General features: G+C 40.7%; 1 protein-coding gene across 1 annotated transcript in view; it reads left to right on the forward strand.

The window, feature by feature from the left end:
- MARCHF5 (membrane associated ring-CH-type finger 5) overlaps positions 1-17,902 on the forward strand; it is a 56,588-nt gene that overhangs the window by 1,499 nt on the left and 37,187 nt on the right. Inside the window, exon 2 of the mRNA XM_050804451.1 lies at positions 17,615-17,817. Within this exon, the coding sequence (XP_050660408.1) occupies positions 17,615-17,817 (203 nt within the window). The remainder of the gene's footprint in view (positions 1-17,614; positions 17,818-17,902) is intronic.

A 17,902-nucleotide genomic window follows, 5' to 3' on the forward strand; every position in this document is an offset into this window, starting at 1 on the left:
TAACTGGTGATTCATCCAGCCCTTGTTTCAGGTCAACATTCTGACAATTGTATTGACTACCCTTTTATATATGTGTGTGGTTTATAAGCTCTTGGAAGGCAGAAACTTACTCACTATTTATCTTGAATCCCAGAACAGAGCCTGGTACTCAGTAGGTAATCAGTAAGTATTTGCTGTATGAACTGACGCACAAAGTTATTTGTCAGTTTCCCCAGTTGTCTAGGGGTCTGATAATTTACCAGGTTTACCTTTCATTGTAAATTGGCAAATTAAAATATGCCCAGAGGAGACCACCTGCCACTGCCAGTTCTGTTCTGTTGAAACCCTGTTTTGATGCAGGGTATTTTGTAATTAATTTTTTCCTCTGAGGGCCTCCTTTCATTTTTACATAGTGACTTTTTTTCTTCTTTTTTTGAGACAGGGTCTCTGTTGCCCAGACTGGAATGCAGTGGCAGTGGCAGTGGTCTGATCTCAGCTCACTGCAACCCCTGCCTCCCGGGCTCAGGTGATCCTCCTACCTCAGCCTCCCTAGTAGCTGGGACCACAGCACATACCACCATACCCAGCTAATTTTTTGTATTTTTATAGAGCTGGAGTTTTGCCATGTAGCCCCTGCTGGTCTCAAACTCCTGGGCTCAAGTGATCCAAGTGATCCTCCCGCCTAGCCTCCCAAAGTGCTGTGTCGTCAAGCATGAGCTATCGCGCCCGGCCTAGAAAAGTTCTTATGTCCAAAAGCTGACCTGGCTTTTCATATGCTCTTTGGAGATTTCCATAAAAGTAAGAAGCCAAAGAATGAGGCTGGGCACAGTGGCTTACCCCTGCAATCCCAGCACTTTGGGAAGCCAAGGCGGGCAGATTACTTGAGGTCAGGCGTTCGAGACCAGCCTAGCCAACATGGTGAAAACCCTGTCTCTATGGGAAAAAAAAAAAAAATTAGGCAGGCATGGTGGCATGGGCCTGTAGTTCCAACAGGAGGCTGAGGCATGAGAATTGCTTGAACCTGGGAGACGGAGGTTGCAGTGAGCCGAGATTGCACCGTTGCACTCCAGCCTGGGTGACAGAGCAAAACTCCATCTCAAAAAAAAAAAAAAGCTGGTGAGGCATTTAAACCTCAACAGAAATGTGAAGATTCTGGCTGCCATTTACTGAAATAGGTGACTATGACACTGGCTTACTTTCATCTTTGTACTCTTTTGACATATCTTAAAGTAGATCTTTAACATGACTTTCAAAGACCTTTATTGTCTAGATTAGTAGTTGGCAACCTGTTTCCATGTTAGAATTACCTGGGGAACATTTCAAAATATGCATGGATGCTGGATCCTGTCTAAGACCAGTAAGATCAAAAATTTCTGTAGGGTAGAGCCTGGGCATCTATATTTTAAAACTTTTTAAATGTTTCAGATATGGCTGAAACCTACTGCCCTAAGTCCTAAGGCAGTGATATCTTTCAAGATAAGAGATAATAAAGCATAGTGATTAAAGCTTGGGCTCAGAGATAGAAAGCATGAAATTCAACTTTTGCCACTTACTAGCTATGTGACTTTGAATTTAGATTCTGACACTATGTATATGATCATTTATAAAATGGGAACCCTACTTCACAGGGCTACAGCAAATGAAAACATACATCTCTGTAAAACAACAAAACACTCTGTTAGCCCAATAGAAGGCACTTAAGACTAATGTAAACCAGTTTGGCCGTTTTTCCCCCATCTACTTTATGTTTAAAGTTTTCTTCATCTGGGCTGGCCCTACTGCAAGTTGAACACAAAGATACTCAACATGGTTCACTTGAGGAATACCAACAGGGCCAAAAGACTAAAATATGTCAGCCTATTAGGACCCAGAATTCTTTTCATGAATTTGACTTCTCCTCAACCTGGTTTTTGGTGGCAATTTTTGAGGGACAGAATTTAGCTCAGATAACTGTTCGTTTGTTTGTTTCTTGAATGCAGGTTTTATCTTTGTGAAGACTAGGGAAATGTGTGTTACATATTGTTCTGTTGCTTTTAGGTTAAGTTATGTATTTTATTTAGGGCAGGCACAGTGGCTCATATCTGTAATCCCAGCACTTCGGGAGGCCGAGATGAGAGGATTGCTTGAGCCCAGGAGTTGGAGACCAGCGTGGGCAACATGGCGAGACTCAGTCTCTACAAAAAAATTTAAAAATTAGGCCAGGCGTGGTGGCACGTGCCTATGATTCCAAATATTCAGGAAGCTGAGGTGGAAGGATTCCTTGGGGGTTGTGGCTGCAGTGAGCTGTGTTTGTGCCGCTGGGTACTCCAGCCCAGGTAACAGAGCAAGACCCTGTCTTTAAAAAAAAAAAAAAAAAAAAAAAAAAAAAGTTGTGTTATTTTACAATGAATCAGTTATTAAACATTTACACTTATTGAATTTATTTAACAAATACTGAGTGTCTTCATATGCCCAGTACCATTCTAGGCCCTTGGTATATAGTGGTGAATTGAACATAACAAAAATGCCCTTATGGAGTTTCAATTCCAGTGGTGTTTGTGTTGTCTAAACCGTCAAAGTGAAGACTATTTTAATTGTAACATGAATGGTATGTTCAGTTTATACCACTTAATCTTTCAGGGTTTTTAAACTAGAGGTAACTTTTTTTTTTTTTTTTTTTTTTGAGGCAAGGTTTCACTCTGTCACCTAGGCTAGAATGCAGTGGCGCGATTTCGGCTCACTGCAACCTCTGCCTCCCGGATTCAGGCATTTCTTCTGCCTCAGCCTCCCGAGTAACTGGGACTGCAGGCGTGCACCACCACACCCGGCTAATTTTTGTATTTTTAATAGAGATGGGGTGTTGCCAAGTTGGCCAGGCTGGTATCGAACTCCTGACCTCAAGCAGTCCACCTGCCTCGCCTCCCAAAGTGCTGCCAAAGTGCTGGGATTAAAGGCGTGAGCCACCGCGCTCAGCCAACTAGTGGCAACTTCTTTTTTTTTTCTTTTTTGAGATGGAGTCTCTGTCGCAGTCTCAGCTCACTGCAAACTCTGCCTCCTGGGTTCACGCCATTCTCCTGCCTCAGCCTCCCGAGTACCTGGGACTACAGGCCCCCGTCACCACGCCCGGCTAATTTTTTTCTGTTTTTAGTAGAAACGGGGTTTCACGGTGTTAGCCAGGATAGTCTCAATCTCCTGACCTCGTGATCCGCCCACCTAGGCCTCCCAAAGTGCTGGGATTACAGGCGTGAGCCACCGCGCCTGGCACGTGGCAACTTCTAAATAGCTGAAGTTGAATTCCCTTGTCCTTTGCAAATAACTCACTTTAGTTTAGCTATTATTTGTTTATACTGCAGTATTTATAGGTGAAAAGAGTATATATATATATATGGATTTTTTTTTTTTTTTTTTTTTGACACAGAGTTTCGCTCTTGTTGCCCAGGCTGCTAGAGTGCAATGGCGTGATCTTGGTTCACCTCAACCTCCGCCTCCCGGGTTCGAGTGATTCTTCTCCCTCAGCCTCCCGAGTAGCCAGGATTACAGGCATGTGCCACCATGCCCGGCTAATTTTGTATTTTTAGTAGAGATGGGGTTTCTTTATGTTGGTCAGGCTGGTCTCAAACTCCTGACCTCAGGTGATCCACCTACCTTGGCCTCCCAAAGTGCTGGGATTACAGGGGTGAGCCACCACGCTTGGCCATATGGATATATGTTCTTTTGATTGCCTTTCATTTTTATAAACTATAAGTGTTTTATATAAATTTATTATTTGAACCTTTTAAGTTGTTGTGGGTAAACAAGAATGGTGGAAAGGGGGGTGATTTTTCTAGTGTTATGAATGTTTCAGTGTCACAAATATCATTTCCCTGAAATGATAACCATTCATAAGCCCAAACCCTTTATATCAGGCCTTTTGAACCTTAGTTAGCTCTTCTGTCTTTCATTGCTTCAATTCTTTAATAAGAAGTCGTTATATATTACTTTTTCTTTCACCACCGACATTCTCATTTTTCTCTAAAACTTCTCAAAGTTAGTGAATTTACAGAGAACAATGCAAAGAATATTATAACAAACTGCAGGAATGGACCTCTGATTTGAAGCCTGGACCTACTGAGAACTGCTTTTGGAAACTACTTCTGCTTCCCCCGTCTTAAAATAAAGACACATTAATTTGTTGAGGTTGTTTTGCATCACTTACTTGCATCTAGTGAGTAGGCAAGGAGTGTAGCCAGAATGTCCCCAGAATGGTCAGATGGGAGAAAGAGCAGGGTGGTCTGTTCCTCCAGCCCCCTCCCACAATGGTAAAGTGAATTACAATTCTGCTTCTGTGAGTGTGTTATCTACAGATGTATACCCCTTTGAAGACCAAGGAAGCTATACTCTGATAGGAGCAATGCTGTATAAACAATTTCTCTTTGTCAGTTGACCTCTTTTTCTCAATCACATCACCATGTTGACAATTACAGACCAATGCCCAGAATTAAAAACCATCATCAATTATATTTATTTCCAGATATGTGTAAAAAATGGAAACATCATAGATAAAATTAAATCCCCTTTGATCACCGTCCCCCATGCTGTATCTTCTCATCCCCACTCCACTATCATAAAATGGGTTTACATTCTTCCATCCTTCTTGGTTTAATGCTTTTATATAGAAAAGTGTATTAATAGACAGCTTTTTTTTTTTTTTTTTTGAATCGGGGTCTTACTCCATTGCTAAGGCTGGAGTGGAGTGTCACAATCACAGCTCACTACAGCCTCAACCTCCCAGACTCAAGTGATCCTCCCACCTCAGCTTCCAGAGTAGCTGGGACTACTCGTGTGCACCAACCACACCTGGCTGATTTTTTGTATTTTTTTTTGTGCAGACAGGGTTTCACCATGTTGCCAAGGCTGGACTCAAACTCCTGGGCTTAAGTGATCCTCTCGCCTCAGCCTCTCAAAGTGCGGGGGACTACAGGTGTGTTCCACCACACCCAGCTTTCAACTTTTTTTTTTTTTCTTTTTTTTGAGACAGAATCTCACTCTGTCACCCAGGCTGGAGTACAGTGGTGTGGTCTCGGCTCACTGCTGCAACCTCCACCTCTCGAGTTCAAGTGATTCTCCCACCTCAGCCTCCCAAGTAGTTGGGACTACAAGCGCATGCCACCACACCCAGCTAATTTTTTGTATTTTTAGTAGAGACAGGGTTTCACTATGTTGCCCAAGCTGGTCTTGAACTCCTGACCTCATGATCCACCCACCTTGGCCTCCCAAAGTGCTGGGATTTCAGGCGTGAGCCGCCACACCTGGCCTTTCTTCTTTTTAATCCAGTCTCGTTTATGACATTTAGGTTCTTATTTTCTCTTTATTATTTCTCCTGATAATTTGACTTTCATTCCCATTTCTTGTCGTTAGGTCTACTGAAAGTATACTGAAGGGCTGGGTGCAGTGGCTCACACCTGTAATCCCAGCACTTTGGAAGGCCAAGGCAGGCCTATCACTTGAGGTCAGGAGTTCAAGACCAGCCTGGCCAACATGGCAAAACCCCATCTCTACAAAAACTACAAACATTAGTAGGGCTTAGTGGCACACGCCTGTAATCTCAGCTACTCGGGAGGCTGAGGCACGAGAATCACTTGAACCTGGGAGGCAAAGGTTGCAGTGAGCTGAGATGGTGCTACTGCACTCCAGCCTGAGCAACAGAGCAAGACTCACTCTCTCTCTCTCTTTATACACACACACACACACACACACACACACACACACACACACAAGATCACCAATAATTTCTTAATAAATACAATGACATTTTCTTGAGGACTTTTTGTCCTTAAGTATCACTTTACCTTTTTCTTCCTTCAATTTCTATATATGGTTCAATTCTCAGCATTTACTATTTTGAAAAAGTATACTTACTCACTCTCTTTCCTGTTTATTCAAATGACTCCCAGATCTGTGTCTTTATTCCTGACCTCTTTTCCTCATTTCCTTTAGCACCTAATTTCTACCTGCCCAGTGGACATTTCCATTAATGTGTATACAGTATTGCCAATCAGTCTAAAACTAAGCTACTTATCTTGACTTCTTAATTTTTGGTCTTTGATATTACCAGTCTTGTCCACCAGCTATAAAACATAAATTTTGTTTGTTTGTTTGTTTTTGAGACAAGGTCTGGCTCTGTCACCCAGGCTGGAGTGCAGTGGCCCATCTCGGCTCACTACAACCTCCATCCCCCACCCCCCGGCTCAAAATACCCTCCCACCTCAGCCTCCTGACTAGCTGGGACTACATGCCAAGCTAATTTTTGTATTTTTAGTAGAGACGGGCTTTCGCCATGTTGCCCAGGCTGGTCTCAAACTCCTGAGCTCAAGTGACCCTCCTCCCTCAGCCTCCCAAAGTACTGGGATTGCAGGCATGAGCCTGGCCAAAACATAAAGTTTTTTATTTTCTTTGTTTTTTTTAAAGAGGCAGGGTCTTGCACTCCCAGGCTCAAGCCTCCCAAGTAGCTAGGAGCACAGTGCAAGCCAGCATGCCCAGCTAATTTTTTTTTAACTTTTTGTTTGGTGGGGAGGGGAATAGAGACGGGTCTTACTATGTTGTCCAGGCTGGTCTCAAACTCCTGTTCTCCACCAATCCTACCTTGGCCTCCCAAAGTGTTGGCACTACAGGCATGAGCTACCTTGCCCGGCCTTTTAAAATTTTTTTGCTTTCTTCTTTCCTTCGAGATCCACTTGTTTATCACATATTTTTTATTTTCCTTTTTCTAGCTTCAATTTTTCGCTTGGTCCAGTTTGGCCTACAGAGTGGCACTAGAATTAGCCAAGGCACAGTTAAAATCATGCAATTTCTGTACTTGAAAATCTGCCAGTCTCTGTGCCATCTAAAAGGATAAAACGTAAACTTTCAACAGGGTAATGTGCTTTGATCTGTTACTATAATCCAGCCCCAACCTACCTTAACCATCCTCTCCTGCACTCCCCTTCATTGACCCCTGAACATATCCTGCTCTATCATTTCTCTTTTTTTGCTTTAGGTGCCTTCCTCCCTCCTAAGACCTGGCGAAGTCTTACCCATATTGAATTCAGCTGAAATACTACAGTGACGCCTTGCACAGCTCCCCCACACAGAGTTAATAACTCCTTCCTTTGTTTCAATAGAACCTTTATGCATTTTTTATACTATATCACATTATACTGTAATTTTTTTAATATACTTGTCCCATGTCTCAGAGCTTCACACACAGACACACACACAAACCTTTACCACCACCACACATATTAATCTGGAAGTTCATTGAGAACAAAAACTGCCTGTACTCCCTATCCTATTTTCCCACAAGGGCCTTAGTACATAGGAGACCCCTTTTGTATCACGGTGTCTTTCTTTTCATTCTTTGTGACATATCAGTGCTTAGAATAATCGTTCAGAAGCACCATTTTTTTAAATTGCCTCATTTGCTCAAAACTTGTATTTTCTTACTGCTTATTGAGGTTAAGTTCAGGGCTGGGCATTTTGGGAGGCTGAGGCAGGAGGATCACCTGATCTCAGGAGTCAGAGACCCGCCTGAGCAAAATACTAAGACCCCATCTCTACAAAAAAATAAAAAAATTAACAAGTGCAGTGGTGCATGCCTGTATTCCCAGCTACTCAGGAGGCTGAAGCGGGAGGATCATTTGAGCCTGGGAGATTGAGGCTGCAGTGAGCCATGATCACACCACTGCACTCCAGCCTGGGTATAACAAAGCAAGACCTTGTCTCAAAAAGAAAAGAAAAAAAAGATCTGGCCAGGCTCAGTGGCTCACGCCTGTAATCCCAGCACTTTGGGAGGCCAAGAGGAGCAGATTGCTTGAGCCCAAGAGTTTGAGACCAGCGTGGGGCAACATGGAGAAACCCTGTGTCTACTTAAAAGAAAGAAAGAAAGAGGGAGGAGAGAGAGGGAGGGAGGGAGGGAGGGAAAGCAAGCAAGCAAAAATAGCCGGGTGTGGTGGTCCACACCTGTAATCTCAGCTACTGAGGAGGCTGGGAGGATCACCTGAGCCCAGGTTGTAGAGGTTACAGTGAGCTGAGATTGCACCATGCCACTGCACTCCAGCCTGGGCCACAGAGCAAGACCCTGTCTCAAAAAAGAAAAAAAAGAGATCATATTCTTTAGCCCATCCTTCAGGACTTCAGGACACTCACCGTTATTCACAGACCATTTATTATGCTCCCTATTATGTTTAAGATAAGGAGTACATGGCTGGCACCAACTGCCTTTTTAAAGCCTTTTTCTCTTTATGAATAAGTGTGTAAGTACCTAAGTCTTTTGCCCAAGCCAAATGGGCTTGGACACTTTCTTCCAAACATAAGATGGTTTTTGTTTTTGGGTTTTGTTTGGCATCTTTTCTTTCAAAGCTCTACCCATTCTTCAAGACCTAGTTAGGTTCTGCCTTGTTCATAAGGCTCTTCTGACCATGTCTGCAGAAATATTTTTCTTGTCGTCTCTAAACTCATGTAGCAATTCATCTTCAGTGCCTCCTAATTCTAATTTTATTTTATTTTATTTTATTTTATTTATTTTTTTTTTTTTTTTTTGAGGCAGAGCCTTCACTCTGTTGCCCAACCTGGAGTGGAGTAGTGCAACCTTGGCTCACTGCAGCCTCCACCTCCCGGGTTCAAGCAGTTCTCATGCTTCAGCCTCCCAAGTAGCTGGGATTACAGGCATGTGCCATCATGCTCAGCTAATTTTTTGTATTTTTGGTAGAGACAGGGTTTCACTGTTTTGGCCAGGCTGGTCTTGAACTCCTGGCCTCAAGCAGTCCTCTCTGCTCAATCTCCCAAAGTGCTGGGATTACAGGCATGAGCCACAACGCCTGACCTGCCTCCTAGTTCTTTATGTGCCATAGTTCGCAAAGATGACAATATTTATATGGCCTGTTGGAGTAAACTGAAAGGGATTTCCGTCTCTGGAGGAAGCGCCTTATGACTGCTTTAAAGTACCTTAGTAAAATGAAACACGTACTTTTTTGTACTGCTGTAATTTTCTAAGAAATGGGAAATGTAAGTTTTTCTCTGAATACACTATACATAGGGCAGCATGGTGCAGTGAAAAAAGCTGATGATTTGGAGTCATGGCCCAGGTTGCATCCATACCTCTCTACTTACTGTGTGGCCTTGGCCAGATCACTTAACCTTGCTGGGCTTTTGGTTCTTGTTTAAGATGGGATTAATTGTGCTTTCAGAGTTTATGAACATCAAAGACAAAAGGCATGGCATGAATATATTATACTCAATAAATGATTGCTCAGTATTCGTGGGGAATTGGTTCTGGGACCTCCCCAAGGATGCCAAACTGTGGATGCTCAAGTCCCTGATATAAAATGGTGTAGTATTTGCATATACATCCTCCTGTACACTTTACGTTCTCTCTAGATTATGTATAATACCTAATACAGACCTGGTGCAGTGGCTCATGCCTGTAATCCCAGCACTTTGGGAGCCTGAGGCAGGCGGATCATCTGAGGTCAGGAGTTTGAGACCAGCCTGGCCAACATGGTGAAATCCTGTCTCTACTAAAAATACAAAAGAAATTAGCTGGGCATGGTGGCACATACCTGCAATCCCAGCTACTTGGGAGACTGAGGCAGGAGGATCGCTTGAACCCGAGAGGCAGAGATTGCAGTGAGCTGAGAACACGCCATTGCACTCCAGCCTGGGTGACGAGCAAGAGTCCATCTCAAAATAAAAATAAAAATACCTAATATAGTGTAAATGCTATGCAAATAGTTGTTATACTGTATTGTTTATGAAATAATAACAAGGAAAAGTCCATACACGTTCAGTACAGACTCTTTTTTTGCAAATGTAATTGACCTGAGGTTAGTTGAATGAACAGATGCAGAACCCTCAGTTGGAGGGCTGACTATATTTCTTCTCACCTTTGTTTTTGGTAATGTGTCATGATTGTGGTTATATGTCTTTGATAGATCCAGGTACTTTAACTTCCATTCCACTAGGATGAATGGACATATTAGTCTCCTTGATAGCGTGCTTTCTGTTTCAGAATTCTTGGGTGTGACACTTAATCCTGAGACAAAATAAGCAGCATGTAGTTTTTTTTGTTTGTTTTGTTTTTGTTTTTGTTTTTGTTTTTTTGAGATGGAGTTTCACTCTTGTTACCCAGGCTGGAGTGCAATGGCACAATCTCAGCTCACTGCAGCCTCCGCCTCCTGAGTTCAAGCGATTTTCCTGCCTCAGCCTCCTGAGTAGCTGGGATTACAGGCATGCACCACCACACCCGGCTAATTTTGTATTTTTAGTAGAGACAGGATTTCTCCATGTTGGTCAGGCTGGTGTCGAACTCCCCACCTCAGGTGATCCGCCCACCTCGGCCTCCTGAAGTGCTGGGATTACAGGCGTGAGCCACGGTGCCCAGCCTAACATGTAGTTTTTTGTTTTTTTTTTTCATTGTCGAATGGAGTCCTCCTTACATTAACCAGAGTATGAATCTCCAAACTTGTTCTGAATTAAGAAGTGCTTGTTCTCTTTCCTTAGAACAGTCATGTAAATACACTATTATGGCACCATATATACTACAACAGCAGCAATTTAAGGCTTATTCCATGCTTGCTTTCTATATTCTCAAACTCTTCTATTCTGCTACACTCCAATTTTCATCACAGTGATTTCTCAGGCAGGAGTCTGATTTCCCAGAACTTCCTAAGAATCCAAAATAAACACCTGCAATTTGAGCCTGCAAAGAAAGGCTTTACTACCAGCTGTTTTTTAAGATACTGTACCTATCTTGCTTAATTTAGTGCCAGTGAGAAACTATCTTTTTGATAAATAAAGCCCCCCTCACTTTTTTCTACATACTTTGAAAATAACCTGTTTGATCAGATAGGCTGTAAATTAGTCACAAATGAACCCTATGAAGTGAGATTATCTTTGTTATTCATCCTTTCTCAACTGGTTTATAATACCTAGCTTCATCTTAAAATCTTTCTGCTCCAACCACATTGGTCCATTAATATATGTTCATTTCCATCTCTAAGCTTGCTTACTCTGTTTTTCTTACTTCAAACTCCTTTTCTTTCCACTCTAACTTGAATTCTCATCTGTAGTTCTTTCCTTTTGAAACCTCAGCTGTTTCATCCTGTTTCTTGGTCTCTCATCACATTTCTGTATTAAGGTGTCTAACAACTTTTCTTGGCACTTAATGCTTGGTATGGCAGGATTTTTTTTGTGATCCTTGTATGCATGTTTGTTCATTAACTAGACTGGAAGTTCCTTACATGTAGTTCCTTGTGGCATCAAATAATGAATGTACTTATTAGGTACTCAAGTGGATTTAGGAGGAGATCTTGAATAATGTTAGATGTAGGGCAATTTTGTCACGTATATTCCTTAAACTCTATATAAATTTTACTGTTTACACTTTATTAGTTTACTATATAACTGGCAAAAACCATCATAATTTTAAAGTCACATGGAATTATATTACCAATACCAGTAAGACTATACATCTGTTTTTAGAAATAAGTAATAGTCCTTAGATTTGTCTAGTTTAGTTCTCTTTTGTTGTCTTCATATAATGACAGTGATTTGTTCTTTGATCCCTGAACCAATCATGATACTTACCAGATCTCCTTTTACTTTGTAAATGAATATGCCCCAACTTGGTGAATGGGATGGTGTAGGAGTACATATATGTACGTCAGCAAGTAGGTGGCTAGAGCTACCAGAAGGATAATAAGGGTGAAAGAAATGAATTGAAAGGATTTAAATGAATCTTAAGTAGTGGTGTGGCCTGTTGAAAAATTGGGGAATGACTAGGAATCAAGAACATTTTCCACTGAATGCCAGGGTGCCAAGCAGAATTGCTTTATGTGCTAATGGTAAGAAAACTGCATCCATAAATTTTAGGAATTTGAATGGAAAGCTGACACCATCACTGTCGTCATTGTCAATGTTGTTATTGCTAGTGGTCATATGGAGGTTATATACATGCCAGGCAATTTTTAAGCAGTTTCTTAATCACACGTTTAATCTTTTACAATAGGGGACCTTAACATAAAACATTTTTTATGCTAAAACTCCTTTAGTGGTCTGGTTAAGCCTATGGGTTTCTTCTCAGAATGTTTTTGAAAGAATAAAACAAAATATATAGGATTAGAAATGAAACCAATTATATTGAAGTATAGCTATCAAAATACTAAAGGCCTAATACAGTAATATGAACGTTAACATATTAAAATACAAGATTTATCAGTTGGCCTGATAACTAATTTCAAATTACAATGAGCTAAATGTTATTTCACGATCTGTACAGCTGTAAAGTAATATGTAAATTTCTGGTTGCTATACTCATTTCTAATTGCTATGCTGCTAATATTACTGTGGTTTGCTTGCACCCATTATTGAAGAAAAGCTACATTTTAGAGCTTAGCAAAAATAAACATGGGATGGTTTTTCTCCCTTCATCCAGATTTACCTATCCCCACCCCCTAAGTTTTTCATAGACCCCAGATTAAGAACCCCTGCTTTGCAACAACTCTTTGAAAGAGATTCTTTCATTAAACCTATGTAGTTAGCAGTGGTTTGAACCCAGACAATCTGGCTCCAAAGTCCAGGTTCTTTAACCAGCTAGAATATCCTGAATTTGCATTATCTTTTTCCCCAAATTAATTTAACCTTGTTTCCTTAGGAAAAAATACCTCAAGCATTTTACTTACTGTTTAAAATTAACAACCAAATAATTTGAAAATGTTTACAGTGAGCATAAAATGGAATTTGATTTCTATGTTAGGGTGAGTTAAGAATATTACGGGGCCAGGCGCGGTGGCTCACGCCAGTAATCCCAACACTTTGGGAGGCCAAGGTGGACGGATCACAAGGTCAGGAGATCGAGACCATCCTGGCTAACACAGTGAAACCCCATCTCTACTGAAAATACAAAAAAATTAGCCAGACGTGGTGGTATGTGCCTGTTGTCCCAGCTATTCAGGAGACTGAGGCAGAAGAATTGCTTAAACATGGGAGGCAGAGGTTGCAGTGAGCTGAGATCGCACCACTGCTCTCCAGCCTGGGCAACAGAGCGAGACTCCGTCTCCAAAAAAAAAAAAAAAAAAAAAATTTACAAAGGAGAAATCAGAAAAAAGGAAGGAAGAATGGCCAGAGCAGAAGTTTTTCAAACTTTTGGGATCATGATCACCTGATGGGCTTTATTGAAACAAAGTGCTGGGTACCCCCAGAGTTTCTGATTCTGTAGGTCTGGAGCAAGGCCTAAAGATGTGCAAAAAACTCGCCCGGCTAGTTTTTTGTATTTTTTAGTAGAGACGGGGTTTCACTGTGTTAGCCAGGATGGTCTCGATCTCCTGACCTCGTGATCCGCCCGTCTCGGCCTCCCAAAGTGCTGGGATTACAGGCTTGAGCCACCGCGCCTGGCCAAGATGTGCATTTCTAATGCTTCCGCAGGTGATGTTTATGCATCACACTGAGGACTGAGTTCTGAGAGAGTCTTAGGGTTGGAGAAAACAAAAGGAAAAATAGATGTAAGGAGAAACTCTTAGTTTGGTCAGAAATTACAACTTCCTTTTTCCTTGGGTATGGACTTTGAGTGTTTTGGTTTTGGCTAATAATTAATTGGCTATTTTCCATTTCAAAAGACAAAACCAAAAACTAGTCCCATCTACTCAGGAGGCTGGGGTGGGAGGATCACTGGAGCCCAGGAGGTCCAGGCTGCAGTGACCCATGATTGTGCCACTGCTCTCTCACCTGAGCAACAGAGTGAGACCCTGTCTCAAAAATAATAAAAACTCTTTAGAGTTTACATTCTATGATTGTACTGAGGCCATCTCTTAGTACCCAACACAGTATCAAGATCATTTTGGTTGCACCATGATGCGGTGCAAATTGGTTAAGACAAAAACCCAAAAATCTACTGGTTTATGTGAGTTAACAGTACAAGAATATATTTAGCTTTAGGCACAGCACAGCTGGATCCATGTCTCAGTGCCGTCAGTTTCCACCTTCACTTCTATGGATTGTTAAGGCTCCGCTTAGTTGGTGGCTCTTCTGGCAGCAATAGCCTCACATTGTCTGCCTCTAAGCCCGGAAGAAGAGAGAAAGTCTGTATACCACTTTTCCCAGCAAAAGTTCTGAAGTTCACTAAGACCAGCTTTATGGACCCAGTCTCCCAATGATGTAGTCTGGAAGATGGGCTACAGTGGCCAATCTAAGTGTTTCTGGGGTTGGTTATGGTATTAACTGCCTAAACCACATGCATGGCTAATATTGGAGGGAAGAGTGATTTTCTGTAGAAAGCATGGGATACTATTTACTCCTAGAAGGTAGAAGGACTTGTGTTGTATGTACATTAAACATCAGATTTCTGCTGTTCCCTCCATTCCAAGATCTTGAGAAATTGTAAATGCATCATTTTCAAATAGCTGTTCTCCATCTGAAAAGGAAGGGGATGGAGAATTGGGGAATAAATAGTTGAAATAGATTAATTACATGGAGTGGGAGGGGTAGGGTATGGAGAAGCAAAAAGGGAAAGCATAATTATAAGACCTTCCCAGGTGATGTTCCTGGTCAGTCTATCAGAGGTTTAAAAAAAGGGGAGTGAGCAGGCACAGTGGCTCATGACTGTAATCTCAGCACTTTGGGAGGCCGAGGCGGGTGAGCTGAGATGGCACCACTGCACTCCAGCCTGGGTGACAGAGCAAGACTTTGGGCTGCCGGTTGTCCATTTTTATGGTTATTTCTTGATGATATGCTAAACAAAGAGTGGAATATTTATGCTTCCTCTTTCTTTTTTTTTTTTTTTTTTTTGAGATGGAGTCTCCCTGTTGCCCAGGCTGTCATGCAGTGGCCCAATCTCAGCTCACTGCAAGCTCCACCTCCCGGGTTCATGCCATTCTTCTGCCTCAGCCTCCCGAGTAGCTGGGACTACAGGTGCCCACCACCACACTCGGCTAATTTTTTTGTATTTTTAGTAGAGACGGGGTTTCACTGTGTTAGCCAGGATGGTCTCAATCTCCTGACCTCATGATCCGCCCGCCTCAGCCTCCCAAAGTGCTGGGATTACAGGTGTGAGCCACTGTGCCCAGCCTGTGCTTCCCCTTTCTAAATCATGTAGGGTAACTTCCTGATGTTGCCGTGGCATTTGTAAACTGTCATGGTGCTGGTGGGAGTGTAGTAGTGAGGACGACCAGGGGTCACTCATGAGCATCTTGGTTATGATAGGTTTTAGCTGGCTTTACTACAACCTGTTTTATCAGCAATATCTTTGTGACCTGTATTTTGTGCTGACCTCATATGTCATCTTGTGACTTAGAATGCCTTTACCATCTGGGAATGCAGCCCAGTAGGTTTCAACCTCATTTTACCCAGCTCCTATTCAGTCAAGATGGAGTTGCTCTGGTTCACATGCCTCTAATATTGCTATTTCAACTGAAAGCCTAACTCCTGATAAGTTCCCACTCTAAATCATCATTCAGCTATCTTATTTACCATAGTTGTGAAATTAATTAGAAAAAAATCTGAAAGTGCATGCTTTAAATGTCAGTTCTAAAAAGTAAATCCATACAAGTATTTAGGACTGAAATATACTGATACCTCCAACTTTGAAATGGAGCAAAAAATAAGAATGATGAATGGATGTGTGAGAAAGCAAATATAGCAAAATGATAAGAATTATAGAATCTAAATGTTGAGTATATGGGTACTCACTGAACAGTGTTCAACTTTTTTTGGAAAGTTTGAAATTTTTCATAATAAAATGTTGGGGAAAAGTAAACCTTATCTAGAATTTATGAGGAATATAATAGCTACACAAGTTTTCTCATTAGATCGAAATAAGAAATTTGACATCATTTTTGTAAGTCAAAAACACATGAATGTAGACTATTTCAGTTGTTTCAACCCAGTCCTAACATTGTATTTTATTTTTCTGATGACTAAAATTGGATTAATTTAAAATTTGATTCACCTTAATACTGATTAATTACGCTGATGTAGCCATACTTAGCTACATATGTGTTAAAATAAAGTATGACAAAAAGTCTCTAAATATTCTGCCAATATTTTGTTGCATAATACATTCCATTTCCTAGATGTATACAAATATGTTCACAGAATTACCTCAGTTGTAGGGAAAAATATATACTAACTACATCTCAACCAGTCTGTGTGCCAGTATACTTAAACCAATTGAAATTTTAATGCAAAAATCACATAGGTTAGAACCCAGTCCTAATATGGGTAGTCTTGGTGGTTGCACGACAGTATTAATATACTTACTGCCACTGAATTATACACCTAAAAAATGGCTACAGTGGTAGATTTTATGCTATGTATATTTGACGATGATAAAAAAATTTTTAAAAAGAACAAAGTATTTTTGGACAACCATAAGACACTGTGAAGGCCCAGACAGCTTAGCTAAAGTGGGTCAAAAGGGTCAGAATGCTAAACAAATGCTACCTACGTTCTAATTTTCCTTAGATCCTATGAAACCTGACTGAATTTGAAAGCTGAATATAACAACAGTTTTGGATATTATTGCCATGGATTCAGTTCAACTTTTTTCCTGTTCTAATTGAAAAATTTTAATCGGAGCACAGAATTGAAATTCGTGTTGTTCCACAAAGAGTGGAGAACCTCACCCATCTATAATACACCTAACTATATAGTCTTTCCCACTGAGAATAGTTAAGCTGGTTGTTCTGACAGAAGCCACTTACCCAATTAAGTGAAAAGTGCAGAGTAGGTAACATGCTTTAATTAGCAGTTGTTTCCACTTGTATAAATTCTAATGGAGGGGAGGAGAGAAGGGTCTCATTGAATTGAACTGTATTTGCCCTGATGGAAATCGACATCAAAACTTGTGTTAATTGGGAGAAAAACTGAGGAATTGCAACCTAATTCCACAAGAAAAAATTACACTTCATGAAGTACCCTTAAAAGCAAAGTGGGAAAATGTTTTAAAATTACTGATCTCAATAGAATTTTATTTTTATTAATATAAGCACCCCAGACTTGATACTTCTAGATTTCAGATTTCAAACATACACACCCAAATTTATCATATTGCTATCCTAAAAAAAAGAAAATTATCTTGATATATTTATCTCCTTTGTGCTTTTTTGAGAAAACAATATTACATAATAATACCGTTTTCTCTGTTATATTTATACTTTACCAGAAAGAGAAATGAGGTTTTTTTCCTCAGCTGAAAAATGGAATGACACTATATGTAAAATCACTCGTGTAATACTTTGTTTTTCCAAGTTCAAGGTATTGGTGATGTTGAACTGGGGAGAACACTGAATTTAATATATTACTGTGCTTACTATTCCTCAAAGAATTATTAGGTCTTATAAAACAAAAGCAGCTTGAGGTTTGTCTCCTTGCACTCAAGTTCATTAGAGAAGGTGAAGAATTACTGAAAAGATAGAGGAGATTACATAAAAACAAAGTTCAGAAAACATAAGATTCTGTAGAGGAAGACAAGGAAAAACAGAAAAAGTAGAAACTGCTCTAGTAGGAATGTATTGGTGGTTTTGTCTCCTTAGTCTTTTAATATAGGACAAAGATTCTGTAATGTAGTAGACTCATCTAAGAGCTGCAGTATAGAGGAGGCTGAAGTCATAAAGATATAAATGTCATCATTTTCTCTTTTAATTTACAGAAGCTGCTGGGTTTGTTTTGCTACTGATGAAGATGATAGAACAGCTGAATGGGTGAGACCATGCAGGTGCAGAGGATCTACAAAATGGGTTCACCAGGCCTGTCTACAACGCTGGGTGGATGAAAAGCAAAGAGGAAACAGTACAGCCAGAGTGGCATGTCCTCAGTGCAATGCTGAATACCTAATAGTTTTTCCAAAGTTGGGTAAGAATATCTTTAAAAACAACACAGATATATTTGATATTATATATAACTTTATAAGGTTATTTTAACATGAACCACCTCTTTG

The sequence above is a fragment of the Macaca thibetana genome, chromosome 9 (assembly GCF_024542745.1).
Source record: "Macaca thibetana thibetana isolate TM-01 chromosome 9, ASM2454274v1, whole genome shotgun sequence".
NCBI classification, from domain to species: domain Eukaryota; kingdom Metazoa; phylum Chordata; class Mammalia; order Primates; family Cercopithecidae; genus Macaca; species Macaca thibetana.